Source organism: Apis florea, unplaced genomic scaffold, assembly GCF_048593485.1.
Source record: "Apis florea isolate Af1SG1 unplaced genomic scaffold, ASM4859348v1 contig_3081_pilon, whole genome shotgun sequence".
NCBI lineage: Eukaryota > Metazoa > Arthropoda > Insecta > Hymenoptera > Apidae > Apis > Apis florea.
Genome location: NW_028256703.1, coordinates 5,516,938 through 5,539,156, shown reverse-complemented (window position 1 = coordinate 5,539,156; position 22,219 = coordinate 5,516,938). Strand labels below are relative to the sequence as shown.

General features: G+C 36.3%; 3 protein-coding genes and 1 long non-coding RNA gene across 12 annotated transcripts; 2 read left to right on the top strand and 2 right to left on the bottom strand.

Annotated features, from left to right (window-relative positions):
• Positions 1 to 7,767: 7,767 nt before the first annotated feature.
• Nep3 (M13 family metallopeptidase neprilysin 3) lies at positions 7,768 to 18,350 on the bottom strand. Of its 8 annotated transcripts, none has more exons than XM_086909134.1 (13): positions 18,324 to 18,350; positions 11,927 to 12,040; positions 11,572 to 11,728; positions 11,253 to 11,462; positions 10,786 to 11,066; positions 10,590 to 10,688; positions 10,290 to 10,460; positions 9,891 to 10,039; positions 9,462 to 9,684; positions 8,820 to 9,279; positions 8,584 to 8,730; positions 8,303 to 8,442; positions 7,768 to 8,181 (listed from the first exon to the last, which is right to left on the bottom strand). In XM_086909134.1, the coding sequence occupies exons 2-13, from the start codon at positions 12,038 to 12,040 to the stop codon at positions 8,005 to 8,007; spliced, it is 2,328 nt and encodes a 775-aa protein (XP_086765260.1). In that variant the 5' UTR covers positions 18,324 to 18,350; the 3' UTR covers positions 7,768 to 8,004. The 8 variants fall into 8 exon arrangements, with proteins under 8 accessions (XP_086765260.1, XP_086765258.1, XP_086765257.1 ...); XM_086909132.1 differs by lacking the exon at positions 18,324 to 18,350 and adding an exon at positions 15,403 to 15,541; XM_086909131.1 differs by lacking the exon at positions 18,324 to 18,350 and adding an exon at positions 13,971 to 14,336.
• LOC147657553 (uncharacterized) lies at positions 14,383 to 15,334 on the top strand. Its single transcript, XR_015292296.1, has 2 exons — positions 14,383 to 14,825; positions 14,914 to 15,334. It is a non-coding gene; the product is annotated as an uncharacterized LOC147657553 (long non-coding RNA).
• On the top strand, positions 15,528 to 21,885 carry Tom7 (translocase of outer membrane 7). The gene is made up of 4 exons (XM_003694797.4): positions 15,528 to 15,711; positions 20,847 to 21,408; positions 21,550 to 21,598; positions 21,686 to 21,885. Exons 2-4 carry the CDS (start codon positions 21,309 to 21,311, stop codon positions 21,699 to 21,701), a joined length of 165 nt encoding a protein of 54 aa, XP_003694845.1. The 5' UTR covers positions 15,528 to 15,711; positions 20,847 to 21,308; the 3' UTR covers positions 21,702 to 21,885.
• LOC100869511 (uncharacterized) lies at positions 16,792 to 20,558 on the bottom strand. Of its 2 annotated transcripts, XM_086909141.1 has the most exons (7): positions 20,405 to 20,558; positions 19,652 to 19,901; positions 19,232 to 19,284; positions 19,036 to 19,110; positions 18,881 to 18,961; positions 18,557 to 18,780; positions 16,792 to 18,482 (listed from the first exon to the last, which is right to left on the bottom strand). In XM_086909141.1, the coding sequence occupies exons 2-7, from the start codon at positions 19,712 to 19,714 to the stop codon at positions 17,254 to 17,256; spliced, it is 1,725 nt and encodes a 574-aa protein (XP_086765267.1). In that variant the 5' UTR covers positions 19,715 to 19,901; positions 20,405 to 20,558; the 3' UTR covers positions 16,792 to 17,253. The 2 variants fall into 2 exon arrangements, with proteins under 2 accessions (XP_086765267.1, XP_086765268.1); XM_086909142.1 differs by lacking the exon at positions 19,036 to 19,110.
• Positions 21,886 to 22,219: the final 334 nt, after the last annotated feature.

Sequence of the window (22,219 nt, the reverse complement as noted above, 5' to 3'; positions counted from 1 at the left end):
TCCTCCTCCTCCTCCTCCTCCTCCTCCTCTTCTTCTTCGTCTTCTTCTTCTTCTTCTTCTTCCTCCTCCTCCACCGCGGCCTCCGCCTCTTCCTCCCCCGCCTCCCCCTCCCCCTCCGCCTCCTCCACCCCCACCTCCACCTCCTCCACTTCCTCCTTCTTCTCGTCGTCGTCGTTGTTGTCCTCCTCCCCTTCCTCCTTCTTCTCTGCTTCTTCCTCCTCCTCTTCCTCCTCCTCTTCCAACGTTGCTGCCAATGCCACCACTACAATCACCACCGTCACCGCCGCCGCCGCCGCCGCTACTACTATTCTCTGTCTCTGCCTCTCTTCTTCCTCCTCTTCCTCTTCCTCTTCCTCCTCTTCCTCTTCTTCCTCTTCTTCCTCCTCCTCCTCCTCCTCGTCGCCCTCCTTCGCTCCCTTCTCTTCTTCCTCCTGCTCCAGCTCCTCCTTCTTCACCGCTATTCGCTTCCGTGAAAAGAACTTCTTCCGTTGTTTATTCGACGATGCTATTCCTTTCGATTCCGTGGAACGTGGAGATACCACTTTTACCACCAAAAACTTCCTCCGGTAGACGATAATACGTGATAGCTGGTTACAATCATCGCTCGATGCATCGTTCGGTGTAAGTGGAACAGTATCGATCTCGATCGCAAACGCGATCTCGCGCAATCCAATTTTCTTTTTTTTCTCTTTCTATCTCTTTTTTTTTTTTTTTTCTATGTCCCTTCGTGTCCCTCTCTCGGCAAAGTGGCAAGATCGAAGCACTTTCTTGTTCTTGTAATTTTAATACGATCGGATGAGTATTTTACGAAACGTAGAATATAAACATAACATAAACGGGACGAGGAATCCGGTTATCGGTGGTACGATAAGGATAAAAATCTTGGAACGAATAGATGATCCATTTTTCGTTTCGTCCAGTTACTTTTCTTCGTAGGGAATCACTAAAAGATATTATTTAAAGAGCATAATGGTTATACACTAGAAGCACCAAGACATATTGGAAAAAGCACATTACAACACTCGAGGTCGATGTTCACGTATGGACACGTACAATCGGATTTCTTCCGTATCCTTTTTGGAACGGAACGATCCGGTGAACCCTCGTGACCTCTGGTTCACGCGCGAACTTTAATCTAGACATGTGCGCGCTAGCAACACACCGTTTACCGATATACCGTGCATCTTTTCAAACGTATCTTGGGAGTCATGTCACCAATAATAAATCAAAGCCGTTGCGATTTTCCTTCGTTCCACTTTTTTTTTCTCTCTCTTTCTCTCTCTCTTTCTCTCTCTCTCTCTCTCTCTCTCGCTTATCCCAGGTATCGATATTAATTTCGCGAATTTTTCTTTCTTTCTCCCCGTCCCCTTCGATTCTCCTTTTCGAAAATTCGAATGTTCGAAATGTTCGATTCGGTTTGAAACGTTCGGTTTGATCTTCTGGACGAATGGGTGGGGAAAAAAATTGATCGCTAAAGAAACGATGGAAACGAGTGAAGAAATCCGGAAGGAAAAGATGGTGACGTCCGTGAAGAAGGAGAACGGTACGGAGAAGAGAAGAAGCGAACTCGCGTGGCAGTGGCAGGCCAGCTGGCAAAGCGTGTTGTTTCGCGCCGTGCCGATAAAACTCGATGAATCCTAAGAGCTTGCTAGCTTGTCAAGCACTGAGTCAGGAGACGCGCGTTCTCATCGCATATATGTCGACACGGAGACCACCTCCTCTCTTCTTCTTCTTCTACTTCTTCTTCTTCTTCTCCTCCTCCTCCTCCTCCTCCTCCTCCTCCTTCTTTTCCTCCTCCTCCTTCTCCTCCTCCTTCTTCTTCTCCTCCCTCCTCCACCTCCTCCTACTCCTACTCTCTCTCCTTCTTTTCTCTTTCTACCTTTTACTCTCACTCGCTCTCTCTTTTCTTCTCGTGCACGTAGACCGCCTTTTCTCTTCCGTAGTATCTTACGTATTCGTATGTAAAGGCCGATCGTGCACCCGCTGCCATAGACTAACCCCCACCTTCTCTTTCTCTTTCTCCTCCGCCACCTCCATTGCCGCCACCGCTGCCACCACCGCCGCTACTGCTACCACCACCACCACCATCACCACCACCACCACCACCACCACCACCATCACAACCATCGTCACCACTACACCGCTACTATTACCTTCAACACTGTCTCATCGCCATCACCATTGCCAGCATTGCATATTACTATCTCACTACCATCACGACTCTCTTTACCTCTCTACTTACCACTGCCGTCGTCGTCGCTACCGCCACCACCGTCGCCGTTGCCGCTATCGCCGCCACCACCACCACCGCCACCACTACCACCACCACAACCACCATCGCCACCACCACCACCGCTGCCATCCCTGCCACCACCATCACCACCACCACCACCGCTAACAACCTCTTCCCTTTCCATGCCCCTATTCTCCTCCTGTAACTCCTCGTTCTCTTTGCTACCAGTTTCGCCTCCACCGATGCCCCATTCTCGTAGCCACCTTAACGCATCTCCACCCCAAGCCTTTCGTTCCCCCTTTCGTCATGCGCCCCTTTCCCGTCCTTCCCGACCCTTTAATCAAAGAGGTTCACCTTTCTTCTGTCATCCATCCATTCCCTTCTTCTTCCCCCTTCGTAATATCCTTTAACTTTTATTTTCGTTTTTTTTTCTCTTTTTTTTCGTTAAAATCTATCCCCCATTCTCTTCTTCCAATTTCGCCTTCGATTCTCTTCACACCACTTCTTTGCACATTCTCGATTGCCGAATAAGATATTTATTCCAGATCGTGATCGTTCGTTCGTTCGTTTCGGTTTCGTCGTAGAATTTTTCAATATTTGAAATAATGAATGTATATATATATATATGTATATATATACATATGTATGAAAGAAAAAAAAGATTCGATAAAATTATCTTTGGCCAAAATTTCAAGGTCTTCGAAACGACTGAACTTCGTCGCGACACGATGTATTTCAAGAGAAATAAGATTACGAGAGAAAAGATTTAATATTTTATTAGGATATCTGCGATGTTTGCTCACGGCTCATGCTCAAAAATCGATCGAATTTTTAGATCGACCAGACCAACTGGTCCGATCGATGGACAGCGGATAACAAAGGAGAAAAGGGAAAAAAAAAAAAAAAGAAAAAAAAATAAAATAAAAGAACCGAAGAGCGACAGGACATAGGATGGAAGAACAAGGTAGAAGAATGATTTCTTTTCACGCATTTAAAATCCAAATCGACTTTCAAAACGAGATTCAAATTCTTCGTTGTATCGAAAATCGCTTGCTCGGTACGAAATGCATTACGCGATGCATTGCAAAACAGTGAAATCGACTATTCTCGAACTGTGACGTGTGTCTACGTTCGATCACGGAAGACGAGATGCATGGTCCCGATCGGCATATTCGATCGCTGAATCGTCAGATTTTTAGAGAAAACTTTTCGGTCGATTTTGCGACACTTGCGAGAATGATTTTTTGCTTTCCTCTTCTTTTTTTTTTTCTTCTTTTTTCTTTTTTCAAAATACGAAGTTGAAAATCGAAAAAAGACGGGAAAAAATAGAAAATTGGGAGCAAAGGGAAAAAAGAAATCTTAAAAAAATCATCTTGTTTTTCACATGTTCCCTATTAGGTGCATACCCCACGCATCGTCGTTGTCGTTTGTCATCGTTCGAGGACTGACGACAAGGCGCGAGGGTTGGTCCAACTTGCCATCAACGACGGCAGGTGGCTTGAAAAAATGATCCCTTCGTTTCTTCGTTTTTCTTCATCTTTCCGATGCGTCCCATTAATGAACTATCTTTTTTTTACGAATATTATATTTCTTTCCTCTATCATTCTCTTTTTTATCCTCGAACTTTCATGAATTTTTCCTTAAAAAAAAAAAAAAAAAAAAAAAAAAAAGAAAAATTCGATAATACTCGACGTATCATCTTTTATTTATACATTTTTTTCTTAAGGACTCTTATTAACGCGAAACGTTTGCGATCGATGAATCCCAAGAGAGCGTCGAATTAATCATATATATATATATATGTGTGTGTGTGTGTGTGTGTGTGTGTGTGTATATGTATATATTTGAATCGTTTACGGAAAGAATCTTTTAAACAGTTTGCACGATTGATCTTTCACGGAATATATAGAATGTAATAATTATTCCGAGTTATTATTACAAGTTGGAGAGGACGTGTACATAGTACGAGAGAGAATACGCGTGTCGCGTACCGACATTTACTACATCTTTTCGCGTCGAATGTTTGAACAACGACCATCGGACAACGAATATAGAATGCGTTAAAAGACCGTACGAGGAATCTGACCAATTTTCCGTGTACCACCTACACGGTTGGTGGGTGAAAATACTCGTATGATTCATTCGTCTAGACAGGTATAAGTATAGTACAGGCAGGGAAAGGGGTTTGGTAAACGGGGAAGAGAGAATAGCGAGAAAGAGAAAGAGAGAAAGAGAGAGGGGTGTAGTGCGTGCACCGTAATAAAGGCGTTTCTTCGTCGAAAATGCAGAACGATTTACCGGAAAGCAAGAACCGGCGCGGCGTGGCGCGGCGGCCAGCCGGACCGATGATGAATGGAGGGACTCACGCACTACCGGTGCTAGCTAGCCACCGTGATTTATTCCGACACCTCCGGTTATTACGTTTACAGTATTCCAATTATAACCATCTTGTAAGATATTCCAACGGACATTAATGCCGCTTGATGATACTTTGCGAGCGGTGAAAATTAATATATACGGTTACACTTTATCAATCTAAAGTCGATATTCCCGAGTAGATATCGGATAGTGGATTACACGTGGTGTACGTGCGATATATGTATATATATATATATCGATATCGCGCGTTCAATTTTCAAGATTGAACGCTTCGAGTCAATTCGATTTAACCTATTGGAATACGTAAGTGTGGTCTTGCGATCAAATAACTTGACTCGATTATCGGTACGTTTACCTTTCATCTAGGTTGATCATCGATCCGGTATCGAAGACATGCTCGTAAAATCAATCTTTTTTTGCGCTTTTGTGATATAACGATCGCGAAAGAAAGCGTGAATCGTACAGGATTGAATCTTGAAACGTTGAAATCTTGAAGTTGAAAAAAAAGAAAAGGAGACACGTGAAACATGTAGTAGTGGTGGTGGATTAAATTCTCGACTTTGTACTTCTGATTTTGATTATTTAAAACGTTTCGAACGTGTTTCGAACGTGTTTTTTTATCGATAAATTCGGTACGTTTGCCGTATCGTTCGAACGACTGATCGCTACTCGACTCTTAAAATAACATTTCTGCAATGTGTGTCGTGTTTGCAAAATAACGATTCTCGACAAATTGGCCAACTTTTCAACTCGTTTTTTAACGTTAACGTACTCTCTTTTCGTAACGTACTCGACGTTTTCTAAAAACTTTTCGATCTTCGATTCGATCGAGAAGGAAAGGAAAAAAATCGAAAGTTGAGACGATCGCGATCTCTTAATCTCGATCGAATACACTCGTACCGTTTATCGTTCTTCGGATCCTACGTAATTTTTCCTGCACGATTATCCCGAGCACGATTAATACGGCAGGATAGATCGATAAAACGAGATTTTTAAATAATTCGTCTTAACTTTTGGCGTTGAAATTTGATTATTCGCAAGAGCGAAGGAAGGGGGAGGAGAGATGGGAAGGAAATGCAAAAAAATATATACGAATTTCTCACGTATTCCATTCTTTTTTTCTTTTTCTTTTTTCTTCTTTTCCTTTAATTCCTAATAAAATTCTCGTTATTTTATTTGTTTTTTTTTTTTTTTTTTTATTTGATTTACATGTGCGTCGTTAAGAAATATATGTTTTCGAATATTATGTAATATTTCTAAGAATTCTTCTCATTCGACGCACAACACTTGTTCGTCGAACTTTGTTGCATTCTTTTATAAAATGTGTACGCAGAAGACAACAAGAGGCCGTCGTCAATTTGTATTTTTATTTCGTCGTCGAATCGAGATAAAAAAAAAAAAAAATTAATCGAGCATGAAACGCGCGTAATTTTTTTGACAAATCGTTTCTTCTTTTTCTTCAACTACGAACGTTCGTTCGATGATGGTCGAAACACGGAGGAAGAAAAATCAAAGTGTTAGGAATACCTAATTAATCACGTTTGCAAGAAATAATCATTTAAATTAAACGATAATTTAGATCTCGTATTGTATTTGTAGAGTAGAATCTTTATCGTTGCACCGAACGTGCGTGCAAATATCGATATTCAACGAACGAAGCAATCAAATGTACGTTTCTTACGATAACATCGTAACATCGAAAGTACGATAAAAGTAGATCATCGTTTATTTATCCTTTCTCTTCCCCTCGTGATTGCAACAATCGAAATTCTACTTCTCGTCTTTGCGATACACTTGATAAAATTCGTATACGCGTTAACATATATTTGAAATACACACGTACATCTATATATGTAATATGTATATGTTCGCGAACGTTCGTAGCGATTCTTCGAATATTGCTCGACGAATATTGGTTTCATCCTATATATAAACTATATATATATATATATATATATATATATATATATATAGTACGTAGTTTTTTTTTTTTTTTTTTTTAGAAAATTTAATTTCTTAAGCTTAATGCTAGACTCTTTACTTCCTGCCTGCAGAAATTACAGCAACACGCTGTTTGTGATCGCCATGGCTCATCGAGATCCGTGAAAATTGCTTCTCCATTACGAATGAGAGAAACGGATAAAAAATTCCAACTTAATTGATTATTTCTTTCTTTTTCTTTTTTTCCCCTCCTTATTTTTACGTTTCATTAATTTTTATTTCCTTTATCTTTTTCTTTTTTTTTTTTTTTCATATTTTAAAATTGTCGTTCTCCTAATTCCCCTAATTTCCCTTGTTTGGTTAATATCGTGTCAATATCGGATAGATATGTGGATAATAGATATGTGTTCTGCGTTAAATTTCAAGCAAATTGTATACAGTTACAAGCGTATTGTAAACTTATTGCCGTAAATATTAAAATTGTAACGCGTAGTCGAATCGTTTCGAACGGATAATCAATACTGATTTCAAGTATAAGTATAAAAGTGAAAAATCAGTTATCGCGTAGAAACATGCTCGCTTATGGTATAAAGTCGGTCAGTTGGTCGATTGTTGGGTCGGTCGATCGGTCGATCGGTTAGTCGGTCGGTCAATCGGTCGGTCGGTCGGTCGGTCGATTCAATGGATTAAATATTTCCAGTGATCGCGATGAACCATAGTGAATTTATTTGTTAGTGAAAAACATTGGCACGACGCAATATCGTATGGGGAAATTGAACGATTCGTATAACCGTATATGGTCCTAGTATCTTTCTAAATCCAGCTTCAAAGCTGACTTTGTCGAATACACAGTTTAAACGGATCGATACATTGAACGCGCATAAGCCGCGAGATCTTGAATCGATTTATGTTCGCTAGAATTTCGAATAAATCACGCGAAATCGGCGAAATGGACGTTAATTAAATTTAACGTTTGAAAATCACGTTGTCGCAAACTGGATTCGTTGCATTCGTCGCTTCTACGTTTTTTTTCGACGTTTCTTTTATTCGTGTTCACGAATCCAATCCCACATGAAGAAACGATCGGAGGAAGGATGATAAAGCGCAAACCGAGTTTACTTCGCGTCGCCGCGAAACGTGTTTATTTTCGTAACCGAGTAAAAATCGAAACGTCGAAGGAAGAGCCGCTAGCTCTAAAGATAGAAGCGGAAGCATTCTTTTTTCTTTCTCCCTTTTTTTTTTCCTTTTTCTTTTTTTTTTTTTTTTTTTTTTTTTTATTTGTTTGTTTGTTTGAGTTTCGACAACGAGTCGATCGCGATACATACCGTACATTATACCGTATATCATACCGACAATGAGATTGATGAACGATGCGGTTTCTTTTTTTTTTTTTTTTTTTTTTTTTTGCATCGACAATCCGGACAAAGGATTTTCTAGGAAAACGAGACGCATTACCACACTTCGCATTTGTGAACCGGATTCATCCGCGAGCCTTCGGGACAATTGAATTCCGTGGCGAATTCTGGTAGATTCGAGAGTGATCCTATCACTCTGTATTTCGATGGACAATGGGCGTCTTTCTCGATTTGAAGGGCCACCGCTTCGGACATTATGGTGGAACACCAAACCTGAGAACAAACGTTTATCATCCTGTTCACGCTCGCTCTTCGAGAATGAAAAGATTCGCGATTCGAAGGAAGTGACGAGCGAGAAGAGAGGGAGGGGGATGAAACGAAGGACGATTTTTACCTGAGCAAAATTCAGAAAGAACAATTGTCGATGCGTCAAATTAAGACCAGGCAAGGATAGCTGATCCTTGTAGCTTTTTGGGGTCGAAAGATACGCGTGATACGCTGCTTTAAGACCACCGTTATCCGCGATATTTTCCCCTGCAATAAAAATGAATCGTACGTAATAACGTGATGCGTGGATAATGTGAAAACGATATATGTGTGTATGTGTGTGTGTGTGTGTGTGTGTGTGTGTATAAAATACCATTACGATATTTTGCGAACGGTAACGCGACTAACCCAATGTCTGCAATCCGTCCACGTGTCGGCCATTTATCTCGAAATTTCTGTATTGCTTGACGAAACACTCCGTTCTATTTTTGAATCTCTCTATCGTGGCATTGTTCCACCAATGATTCAAGTTCCCGTGCAAATCGTACTCCCTTCCTAAGAATGACGGATAAATACGAACACGAATTATATGTTATATTTTTGGTTTCGCGCGTAAACAGGAAACGTCGTCTCCACTTGCTCACCTTGATCGTCGAACGCGTGAGTCAATTCGTGTCCCATCACGACCCCTATACCACCGAAATTCAAACTGTTCGGATTTTCCATATCGTAGAATGGGCTCTGAAGGATACCTGCTGGGAAAACCATTTGATTTTTCGTAGGCCAGTAATAAGCGTTCACCGTTGGCGGTGTCATGATCCACGTAGTTCTGTTCACAGGTTGATCCAACTTTTCTAGATTCTTTCGCAAATTATACTTATTCACCCGTATGTTATTTTGAAAGTATTCGTTCTGCTTGATCGCCAGATCCTTGTAACGTTCGTCGAGCTCGTACGGGTTCAAGATAAAATTTGGGAAACCGACCATGTCGGTAATCGCGTTCGCTTTCTCCTCGGCTGCCCGCCTCGTTTCCGGATCCATCCAATCCAGATTCTTCAAATTCTTGGTAAAAGCTTTCCGTATTTGATCGATCATCTTCTCCGCCTGGAATCGATTTGATCCCGATTTAAAGCCGAATTCGCCCGTGAAACGTGCTCCCAACCAAATAGGGAGAAACGGAGAGCACGTGTCTAACTAATAATTTTATATATATATAATAATAATATATTATTATTATTATTATCATTATTATCGAAAAGTATATAAGTGAGTAAATGTAAATTAACCATGGGTTTGCTCTTTCCATGGAAAACTTCTCTAACGAACATGGCACCGATCGCAAAACCCATCGCGTTATGCGTATCGCTGACGCAATAACGCCATTGCTCCTCCCGGCCTTCCGAACCGACCAAAGCTTTCCTCAGGCCCTTGTAAGCGTCGCGAAACGGTTTCGACAGGCAGGCGGTTAGTGATTTCACCGTTTGCCAAACCAGATAATTATTCAGTACCCTGTTTGGGAGAAAAGAGAAAGAGAAAGAGAAAAAGTAAAAAAAAAAGGGAAGCAAGGTAAGAGAGGGGGGGAGGGGGGAGAAAGTAGAGAGAGAGAGAGAGAGAGAGAGAGAGAGAGAGAAAGAGAGAGAGCGGGAAGGATACGCGGGATAAAGAGATGCTTGTTCGTTTCTGGGGAGGGTTTCGGGGAGGGAAAGGAAACTTACACTTTTCCTTCGTTCGTTTTGTTGTAGTCTAATACCAGGTTGGACAATTTGATAAAATATTCCGGGGCAAAATTCACGATCATCATCTTGTCGTTGATCTTCTTGTTAACGGTGCGCGTCGCATTTTTAAAATAGTCTACCCACGACATCTAAAAATTAAACGAATCCTCGATTATATAGAACGGTGATGATAATAATCTTACTACTTACCTATTGTCTACTTACTCTACTCTACTCCTCGCCTACTACCTATCTATCACCTATCCACCTACCTATCTTCCGTCTTACTTATCTACCTACCTAGTACTATTATACTTTTTTTTTTTAAGTATTTAGATCAAAGATGAAAACGCCGACCAATATCATCGCGGATTCACGCGGCTCTACTTGTGTACTTACGAAAGGCGCTTTGCGTTGAAGTTCGTTCAACGACATCAAATTGTAAAGTTTTTCTTTATCCCGACGATTCTCGGGTGACGTCATGATCCGCGCCAATTTCGTTTCGAACTGTATCACATCCTGCATCTGTTTCCTCGTCGAGTTCGTCTCTCCGCCTAACAGCTCGCCGATCTGCAAACGTGTACGAGGTGTACCTGTACTATTACTGTATTCATCGATTTACGAGATTACGAGATTACGAGAGAAAGAGGACGAAATGGACGAGATAAACGAGACGATAATCATTCGCGTTGCGTGTACCTTTGTCATGTATTCCAAATAAGCAGCCAACACTTTACCGTGTTCGGTGATGTTGAGATAATCGTCAACGGTTGGCAGCGTTAAACCTCCCTGATCGATCTTGAAAGTCGAAGAAATCGGTTTTTTTTTTTTTTTGAAAAAATTGTTCGAACGTTGTTCTCGCTTCACTTTCGAAATATCCATCTTCGTTTCTTACTTGTATAATGTGTCTGCTACTATTTCGATCATCTTCGTTTACCGCCCATGTAAATAAACCATCCATGTTGTAAACATTTTGCAGAATATGCATACTGTTCTGCAAAGACCATTCGCTTATATTGAATTTGCCGGAAACGTTCCATCCACCGATAGTATCCAACAAGTCCAACATTGGTTTCGCACCGAGCGTTTCGATCGTATCGTTCGCGTCCATACACGAGAGAAAATAATACTTTGCTTTTTTCTCGGCCTTTGATTTCATCTCGACCAATGGTTTCTCTATAGATGAGAGAAAAACTATGAGAAATGAAGAAACGAGAAGGAGGAGGAGGAGGAGTGAAGCGGCGGGAGAGAAGAAAGGGAGAGAGAAACGGAGGGAAGATTGATCCTAATTTAATAACAGATAAATTTTTAACAACCACCGATATCAAGAAGGATTCTACCAAGGATTTCCCCCTCTTTTACCAAGGACGTTTTTCACAATTAGCTGATTTTCTTGCTCGAACTTGTCGAACGTTCCCCACACGCTCAGCCCATCCGGTATAGGATTCTTCTTGATCCAACCGCCGCACGCGTATTCGTAAAAATCGTCGCATGGATCGACCGAACGATCTATGCTGTTTATAATGGAAGCGGCTACCGTAATGCAGTGCTCGGTTAAACAGTATGTACCATCTGAAACAAACACATGGACCACCGCCACACTCCGAATCGATAAATTCTTATCCCTATTAATTTGCATAAATTATAAATCGCGACTTTGGAACCGCGTTCCACCTCTTACTTTCTCCATGGGAGGTAACGTGAAGTATCTGCGCTTCGTCCCAACCGTTCTTGCTGTTGATCACTATCGAGAGCATCATCACCATCAACAGGAGGCCCGCGCAAATGATGAAAAGACATCTCTCGAGAGCGCTCCTCGCCCTCCACATCGAGATCCCCTACGTAATACATACGATACGTTCATACTTACAATTTACATCTTACTCTGTGTATCTTTAACTCTTTTCGCTCCTGTTAACAATTTTATCTTTACGAGGCGTCGAAACGTTACGTACGCTTTACTTTCACGGATCAATGACGATGGGGAAAAAAAAAAAAAAATATGGATTCCTTCTCTTGAGTTCCGAATTACTAACCGAATTGTATCGTATATGCGTGGCCGATGTGCTAATGCCCTCGCTGTTCAAAGCCACGGAACCGATGCTACTGCTATCTTCGTCCTCGAACTCGGCTTGCTTGTACATCATCATCTAAGACAAAATTATAAACGTGTTAAATCATGCTCGTAAATGCGCTACCCATAAATATATATATATATATATAAATTAACTTATTTTTGCGTTTATTTATCAAAAATAGGCATCCCTTCTTTTCCACATTCTTTTATGAATTGACACGGAACGACTTTGCCGAAGATAAAGCCTTATTACACAATACATAGCCGTATAATATACGAGATAGTGTAATTAATTACTGGCCAATCTTTTTAAAAGCCGCGAAATTCCTGCAAAATGTTTTAACCGAATTGTTTTCAATTATGGAAATGAATGGCCGCTTGTACAGTCGTTCGTGCGATCGTATAGAATGGGGAATAGAGGCAACGATATACGACGACCACGTGTTAAGTCATAAACGGAAATAAAACGAGAGAGAAAACGCGCTACTGTCTTCGCTAACTTGAAATTGTTTGCGCAGCGTGTAACGAAATAACGAAGTAAATGATTCTAAATTAAGAATATATAACGGTCGAGTAAAGTAGAGAGAAAAACAGAGTAGATTCTTTATTCGTCTTGAACGAACGAACAACGCACGACTGTCTTCTTCAACGATGATGCGCAGCGTAAATCGCAAGTGTGAATTTTATTCTAACTATGGACGAAAACCAAAATATAGATAAATACAAATAAATTGAACGGTGATATACAATTGATTATATATATCGATCCTTGCGAAGAATTTTTCGATTCTATCCGAATCCATATGATGCTTGCAATTGTAGCATCGCGTATAGAAAGCGTCACATATTTTATTTTTTTGGATTTTCAATTTAGTTTCTTCGATGAAACTATCAAAATCGAAAAGATGTTTAAACCGCGTGAAATGACGTTATTGAAAATTGTTATTTTTGATTATTATATATATATATATATACGTTCTGATTTTCGTCAAAACGGAAAAAAAAAATCGACGATAAATAATAATAACATTGTCGAGAAAGATAAGATATCGACATATATAAATAATAATTCTTGAGAAAAGAAAACAGAAGAGACACTTTGCGAAAGAAACACGACGAACGTTCGTGTTGAAACTGCAAACTACGTACGCGCGAGCAAGTACACGCGTGCAAACACGAGGATCCGAAGAAGAGCGCGCACGCGTCTACAATTGAGTTGCTTGTTTCGTCTCTGACCTCCTAACAGGAAACGGACACTTGTAGCCTCGTTAATACGATTAAAATGCTTTCTGTCTCATATTGTCTTCCCTCATATTCACGTACTCGTATCTGTGAGACGGGACAATTACCACGGAATAATTTCCCTTTTTCAAGCGATATCGCAAGCGTTACACGTTACTTTATCCATAGTTCGCGAATCTCTATTTCAACACCGTTATAAAACTTCAACGCAAACTCCAATATCATCGTATCTAATCGTATACAGGATGTAACGCGATTTTCTCTCTCTCTCTTTTTAATTCTAACATTATAAGTATACTGGATAATATTCGATTTTGCGTATTGCGTCAATAGTACGATGGTACATCATCGTACGAGAATAAGAAAAAAATTTATATATAATTTAAGTTGGGACGAGAATACGCGTATAATATATGTATATATTGATGGATTGTTTACGCGATAATGCACTGTCAAATTCGGAAGTAATACATAATCTGGATAATCTGAAAGAAGAATCTCATCCAGGAAAATTGTTCGTATTACATTTACGTTACGTAATAAGTCGAGTACGCAGTTGATAGGATAACACTTTATAATAAAAAAAAAAAAAAATAAAGAAATTAACTGTAAGATAAAAGGTACGGGATCGAAGCTCGATCGCTATTCGGAATCGATTGAAACGAAATCGTCTATCCGTCATCCGATCATCCGATTCTGATCGGATGATGATTCTGGAACAACATTCTTATCCATCTGTTTCTTCAACTCGTATCACTCACCTTCACCGACATCTTGTCCAGCACGATCGCGTAATCACCGCGCACTATCACTTACAATTTATCGATTCACTGTACCGAGTAGTCGCTTCACGACGACGAAACACGGATTTTCGAACAAAAGGGAGTAGACGGGAACCGACCAGAAAACGATGCGACGGGACAGCGGAGAAATGGATGGAAAGAAAGATGGATGAAAAATCAAGGAGAACGTTCTCGTATTACGCTCGAAATTGTTCCGTCCACGAGACTATGACATTTTCCACCGTTTCCCTCAGTTCGGCCGTTATATCGGCGCGTTCCTAACTTTCCGTGGCTCTCTCTTATGGGGGGATGCTTCGATGCACCTCAACCCCTCTACCAATCTTCTCTCAATATTGATTTCCTCCGAGGCTGAGTGCACCTGCCATCTTTTATCGTCACCTCGTGCCGGTAACAATATCGTTTACCATCCCAGTCAGTGTAACACTTTTTCATTTCCTTTCTTTATTTTTCTTTTATATCATTTTATTCTCTAACCATTACGAGTCTTATTTTTCCGATCAATCACATTTTCTTATAGTTATACTTTTCCTTTTCTTTTCCTCTTCCTCATCCTCTCGGTTCTTTTTTTTTTCTTCTTCTTCTCTCTTCACCTTTCTTTCTCGCCCCTTCGCAATCCCTTCGCATTTCAATCGACTCGCTAACTCTCCAATCTAACCATTCGAAAAATTTTCTTTTTGCGCGATCGGTAATCTGTTACCGTGCAATAATAATTCTATCCGTGTGAAGAATAATTTTAGTGGATAAACTCGGGATATGTAGAGAAATAACAATTCGATAATCGGAATTCAATGCGATCAATTTTGTACGAAAAAGGTAATAAACTCGTAACAAGTAATGATCGCTAATGATCAAAATATATATGTTGTAAGTTATATGAATAAATATCTTGTCTTTATTTCAGCAAAGACAATCTTTCATATGAGGTACAATATATATCTTACAATATATTAATACGAACATGATTGCACGTTACGGTGAGAGGATCATTTGGACTAGTTATCGATCGTTAGAGTTACGCAGACTATGCACGCACACAAAATATAATGTTTCCTGAACTTATATATGTAGAAGACCCTCCTTAATCCGATACGATAGTAACTCGACGTGTTATTTTATATCTTATGCGTTATTTAATTAGCCTTTATTCAATTGGACTGTTAAAACAGCTCGTCCACTTTGATTCGATTACAAAAAATAATTGTGCATGTACATGTATACACTTATGTATTAAATGCATACGCATACACGCATTTGTATATATACTATATATAGTATATATATATATGTATAATTTTAATAAATAATATTATATTTTATATATATATATATTGTGCATATCGTTATATCTTCTTTGTTACGAGCTCGATCGATTATCTCTAATCGACATTACCTTATCTAACGAATCTTGTTATTGGCACGTACACTGTTGCTTTTTGGACCGCTGTTACAATTAAAAAACTTGTAATGAAAATTTAAAAACGCGATGATACGTCAAGTCGATTTCTACTCTCCGCTGCACTCGTGCTGCGAAAATAACTGCAACTCTGGCGCGCGCACATTCCGTCGGATAAATCTGTTCCGCGGTAGTAGACATGCCTTCTTACTTTTAACAACATCGACAATGACATTGATTCGTGCGCTTCATTTTTCACTGATATTGCGATTTCAAGTACATAACTTGAGAGAAAGAGAATGATCGGTAAGTAATATTCGATAATTATTTAAGGAAAAAGGCTTTCAGTATTATCTGTAAATACGGATTAAAATCCAATATTTTTTCTTGAATTTTGATTTTTCACCATTTTTCGCACCATCGGTTGCCTGTTTCATCATTCTATATGCTCGAATATACTCTTTTAGCTTCTCGGCAGTCGGCCAACAAATTTTCTTTCGCGTATACACGCGTATACACGCATGCATACATGTGTATCTTCCGTTTTGCCATCATCCCATCTAACAGTTTAACAATAATCGTGAAATTCTTGCTTGCGTATCTTAATAACTTAATAACGATTACGTACATCGACTTGCGTTTGACAAGATATTGATCGAAAAATAATCGCAAAATTGTATTAAAGTGTATATTAGAAAAACACACAAACACGTAATAGATGTTCGAATTGAAAATCAAATACGGTCCCCTTTGTTCGATAAAATATACGATACATCGTCAATTTCATTGATCCGATTCTCATATCTTTCTCGAAAATACAATATACGAAACAGTTTATATAATAAGTTTAATCTAATAATTATAGAATAAGAAACTGTTATACAGCTTGTAAAGTTGTCGTGCCAAGATTAGAAAAGGGTGCGCTAATGAGTTATACTCGACATATTCGTTTATGTAGGACGATTAATTACAGCGTCGAGGGACGCTTTTGTGCGTAATTGGAATTGGTTGAGCTCATTCGTAAGTGGAAGGAAAAAGGAGATAATCAAGCATGTATTTTTTAATCGATTAACTTTATAACTTAAAGCGATTATCGAAGTGAATAAGATCGAAAAATTTTTTGGCAGTATCGTGTATTGTATAAAAAAATGAGATCTAATCGAGTCACGTTGTAATAACGATTGTTGATAGATAATAAATTATTTCCGTATATAATCGATAAATAATCGAGATAAATTGAACGAATAGTGTCAAATGTGGTCCCGTCAGCCTCTTATCTTCTGAGAATCTGAATGGTATCACATATATCCTACATTGATATTAAAGGTATTGGCGATTTTTCAATTTCGTGACTTCAACGATCTCAACGTCAAATAAAACATAACATTTAAGTACATTTCCCAGTTTAATGAAATTAAATTCCATGTCTATTGAAAGATATGAATAGATAAAATAAATATCTAGATAGATATATCATAGATAAGTAATGTATTTAAATAGATAAAAAGATAAATGAATCGAGAGAGAGAGAGAGAGAGAGAGAGAGAGAGAGAGAGAGAGAGAGAGAGAGAGAGAGAGAGAGAGAGAGAGAGAGAGAGAGAGAGATTCAAAAGTCAATTTTGAAAACAGAAAACAATAGTGCGTTCATTTCGTTGGATTGATTATAGGAGAAACTTTATGAATTAAATGTTTTACCGCGATTCATAATATATATTAGCGCGTTAACACGATCGATTTCAAGGTAATAACGTGATCGAATACGTATGAATTAATAACGAGTATAAGAATAAGCACTATATGCATAATACGATAGCAAATGTAAGTATTTCACGAGTATTCCATGAGTGATCAGTCCAGTGATTTAGATCTGTCTAATCGATATTTACTTTCAAGATCAGAATTTGTACTAGTGTTTACGGGACGAGAAAGAGACTGTTCAAACTTTTGGATATTCTCGACGGACAAAGACGCGTTGTCGGAAACAAAACATTTTAATATCACATTATTGGATGGATTTGATTGAAAAGAACTCGCACTAACATTAACTCTTCCTTCTAAAGAACTTACGTTATGAGATATATCGATAGACGCTGGCTCTGTATTAATAAGTCCATCGCAAGAATGGGGCAGAATTTTCGAGAAAGCCCTTTGAACGGAATATTTGTCTAATCTTTCTTTATCAGCATATCTGCCGGTTATTTTTAAAGAACCACCATAAATACGACGATCATTTGTTAACTCTGAATCAAAACTTTCCAACCAATTCTCGATTGACTTCGAATCATTCGAGCTACTTCCTTCGATTTTAAAGAGAGAAGAAAAACTTGTCCCTATTGCCGATTCATGTTCTTCTTCTTCTTCTAGATTTTTTTCTTTCATTCTTTCATTCGCATTCCTTTTTATTTGATTATCGTGCACATTGGAAATTGAACGATCATCCGACTCCCAAACTTCTTGTTCTCTACTACTACCTGCTGTACATTCTACCATTGTATACCTTTCGGTATTCGTCACTCGATAACTTTGATTCTCTGCATTCGAGGTATTTGATTTGTTTAACGGATATGGAACACAATTCATGGAACTAGTTTGATATATATGGCTAAAGGTATCTCTAGGAACGAATTGTTGTTCTCGATAGACGAAAGGAAGACATACGTTTTGCCTAATTGTTCCGTCTGTGACCGAGCAATATTGAGGAAAATGCACAAACGGGATACCTTCTCGGCGTTCAAGTTGCCGAGAACTCGTATCACCATTCGAGTATTGCGTATTTTGATTCAATGTGTTATTCAATCCTGTAGAGAGGTTGCACGTATATGAGAAACATTGAGATATATTTGAATTCGTTGCGTTTGACGCAATGCTTGATGATCGGGCATTCGTTGATTCTGGCGAAGCCGGATTAGATACTTTACCACGTGTTTGAGCCATCACGGTTTCGTAGCTTGGAGGTGGACCATATAATTGATAATATGGACAATTCGCATCATTTAACATAACGCTCATATTCTGATAATGAGTCGACGTTGTTGCGTTGCTGGTGTAAGTGGGTATCGCTCCATTTCTTTGTGGACCTAACAATACAAATAAATTGATCAACATTGAATAAGTCACAATTGTTTAATAGTTACGAGTTTAATACACTCGCCTTTCCACATACGATGCAACAAAACAGTATTTCTTGCTGAATTATACGTTATACGAGCTCTTTGCCCTTGACACATCGTTCCGCCCCGAAGAGAATTTTGAGCTCGCGAATTGGAAACTCTAGTTGGAATAGCTGATGCAGCTGCTCTATATCTTCCTTGTAACCAATATCGATACCACCATCCACCACCGGAGCATACCAGAAACATAATTATAACTAGTATCCTATGATAAAATTGTAAAAAAAGTTGCATTACAAATTTTATTTTCAATGCAAACATAATACAAAATATATCGGAATAATTTTGTAAACTGTTTTGCGCACCAATAATACCATAAATGATGAAAATGTAATCCAGGTGATACGCAACAACCAATACCGCAACAATATTCGGTTCGAGGACACCTAAAAGATATATGCAAATATATAATTATACATTTTCATTTTAACACATATTCTATACTTCATTTTTATCTTTCTTTTTTTTCTCTTCATCCTCCTTTTTCTCCTCTTCCTGCCCTTCTCTTTCTTTTCTTCTTTCTTTCCATTTTTTCCTTAATTGTTATCATTTTTTTTTAATTATTTTAATTTAAATATTTTACTATTTAAGAAAAAAAAAAGGAATCTCCTATTCTCTTCACTGTTATAAGATAAATATATTTAGATAAAACTCACTCGTAATATTTTATTTCTCCAGGCATTTCAGAGGCACAGTACTTTGCTTCTGCCTAAAACAAGTTATTCTTTTAAATTTTAAATAATGCATAAATAAATATCATATATTATATATAATATATTGTATATAATTATATGAAAAAGATAAAAGAGAAGGATTAAATATAATTTAGAAATTAATATTAATATGAGGTAAATGCGATCATCTTTAAATAAAAAAAAAAATATTTGGTAAATTCGATTAAAGAAAAAAATCGCATAGTTTATATTAGGAAAAAATTATTAAGATTTTCGTAATTTATTTTAAAAAGAAATTTTTGTAAATTTAAAATATAAAAAATAACTTCTAAATAATAATTTCGATATTTTTAAATAAACAATATTGAAACAAATATATTGAAATTGAAAAAAATCACTCACATATATTAAACATTTTGATGTTCCAGCGAATATCGCCAATTTTTTCTTCGTGTTTCGGGCCATCTTCTAACAAAATATTTACACTCTCGTACTTAACAAATAAAAACGATGCACTCTGCCAAATTGTTTTGATATAATCACCATTTCGCTTCGACTATCATGTGCACACAACATTGCACACCGTTTATTGATTTCAATTTCGGAACTTTACAATGACGTCATCAAACACAGGATTGCCAATATAAGTAAACTAAATTGTAATAAATAAATTAGTACAAACTAAAGCGCTGTTCAGCACAAATACAATAAATTGCATAACTTAAAAATTTTGATTGATTGATGTATTAGTTGTTTTATATAATTTTATTTTTTTAACAACAAAATTTATATGATCATTCTTTTCTTTTCAAAAATTTATATGGTCATTCTTTTTTTTTCAAAAAAAAATAAAATTTCATATTTTTACAAATATTTTTTTTTTCGAAAATATTTATTCTATTAATTATATTAATTTTATTTATCACATTTATCACAATTATTCATTGTTTTGTTATGCATAATAAAATAATTTTTAATATCAAAAATGCATGTGCATTTCTTAATTATTATCGGAAATTATCAATAATAATGGGTTGAGAAAAATATAATATAGAATATATAAGTATAATGTTTATTAGAATATAATTTTTGTTTTTTTTCTATTCATACAACGCAATCTTCTACTTTTGATTCTTTAATCATTGCAATATTTACCTTATCTTCCCATTCTCTTTCTTTAAACTCTTTTTGAGTTAAAATATATATAATTTTAAAGTATTTTTTCAGAAAAGACGTATAAATTCGCCGAGAGATGCAATAAAAACAAATACAACAGAACGTCATAATGATAATTGTCCCAAAAATGATCCTGTTAATGTGAAATTGTCAATATTATTATTTATATATGATATTAAATTAAACAAATATTAAACGTACGTTACGAGTAACATATTAAAATCAGTTTCATTGCAGCAAACATTATCACCGCAACAATATTGCCTTGAATCACATAAACCCCAAATACAATAATGTGATGAACTCTGAAAGAATATTTTAAGATACTAATAATACTAATATAAATTTAAAGATACTAATATAAATTTATGTTTGCAAAATATTAAAAAAATATAATTATCTTTCTCTTTTTTTTTTTTAGTAAAATATTTAAAAACAGATATAAATAGATAAAATTACCATTGAGAGAAAAGTAAAAATGAAAAAATAAATTGAAATATTCTACATAATGGACGAACCGTCAAAATATGAGCATGAACTACAAAATATTAGATAGATATACTATCAAAAGAAATTAAAGATTGTCTTCAATAGTCGAAATTTCAATTGTTGATTAAGAAAACAAAATAAAATAAAAATATGACTTAATATGATATTTGTATGATCGAATAAATTTGATTAATTGACGAAAAGAAACACATGTTATAATTATAAAAATATACGCTTATTTTCAATAATATTTGATTTTCATAATCGTTCAAAATTTCATTGTACGTATACTCATCATTATATCGAAGTTCATCAATTGCATATATTCTATATTATAATATATATAAATATTAATCTAATCTATATTAATTTTGTACATAACAAATTTATAAAAATGGCGATGTGTCCGCGTACAAAGCAAAAAGTTGCTATTATTTTGGATGTGAGCAAAGCTATATTTCATTGGGGATTTATTCCCGCTATATTATTCTTAGGTTAGTTTTTTCTTACAACTTTTTTTTATTTAACAATTATAAATAACTCATATGCAACAATATTATATTATAATAAATAAGATTAATCCATTATATGTAAATTATTGATTAATTTATTTTACAATTAATTTATTATTACAGGCTTTAGGAAAGGTGCTGATCCAGGCATGCCTCAATTATCAATTATAAAGTAAGTTTTTATATAAATTTAGCATTGCATAAAATAATAATTTATTTTTAAATCATAAAATTATACATGGATAATTTTATATTTCAGCTTATTATGGCAATAAAAAATCTAATCTGCAACATTATTTCATCTTATTTTTCATGAAGATATTTCCTTTATTCGATCAATCATTATATTCCTTTTCTCTATTCAAATATATAAATTCAATGTATATTATATAAATATTAAAATTATTAATGTTACTTTTTTGTTGGATTAAATAAAATAAAAATTTTCTAGTACAATAATTTTAACAAAATTTACTAGAACAATAATTTTGTTATCTATTTTAATAAAATATAAAAACTATAAATACTTAAATAAAATATTTTATATTACTTATGTTTATTATACCTAGATTTTCTAAAAGTTCAATTTTATCTTTTTATTTGAATCATCTTAAAATCATTTTTTTTTTTTCACTTTTTAATATACATTTTATATATTGAAATAAAATAAATAATAAAATAATATTATATTAAAATAAGATTTAAGTATAATCAAATTTAATTTGTTCGAATTTATATATTAAATATTTGATTTTAATTTGTTTATATTACTATTTAAAAATTATATAATATT

Bases quoted from the DNA above. Each gene is read 5' to 3' on its own strand.
- LOC100869511 (XM_086909141.1), bottom strand. From the start codon at position 19,714: ATGGCCCGAAACACGAAGAAAAAATTGGCGATATTCGCTGGAACATCA. The intron at 19,111-19,231 runs GTGAGTTTTATC...ATAACAATTAAG, and splicing joins GGAGAAATAAAATATTACGA to GAAAAAATGGAAAGAAAGAA. The intron at 18,483-18,556 runs GCGAGTGTATTA...TTGTATTGTTAG, and splicing joins GTTGCATCGTATGTGGAAAG to GTCCACAAAGAAATGGAGCG.
- Tom7 (XM_003694797.4), top strand. From the start codon at position 21,309: ATGGCGATGTGTCCGCGTACAAAGCAAAAAGTTGCTATTATTTTGGAT. The intron at 21,409-21,549 runs GTTAGTTTTTTC...TTATTATTACAG, and splicing joins TCCCGCTATATTATTCTTAG to GCTTTAGGAAAGGTGCTGAT.
- Nep3 (XM_086909131.1), bottom strand. The intron at 11,067-11,252 runs GTAAAAGAGGGG...TCTCATCTATAG, and splicing joins AATTGTGAAAAACGTCCTTG to AGAAACCATTGGTCGAGATG. The intron at 10,461-10,589 runs GTACACGCAACG...ACACGTTTGCAG, and splicing joins ATTTGGAATACATGACAAAG to ATCGGCGAGCTGTTAGGCGG.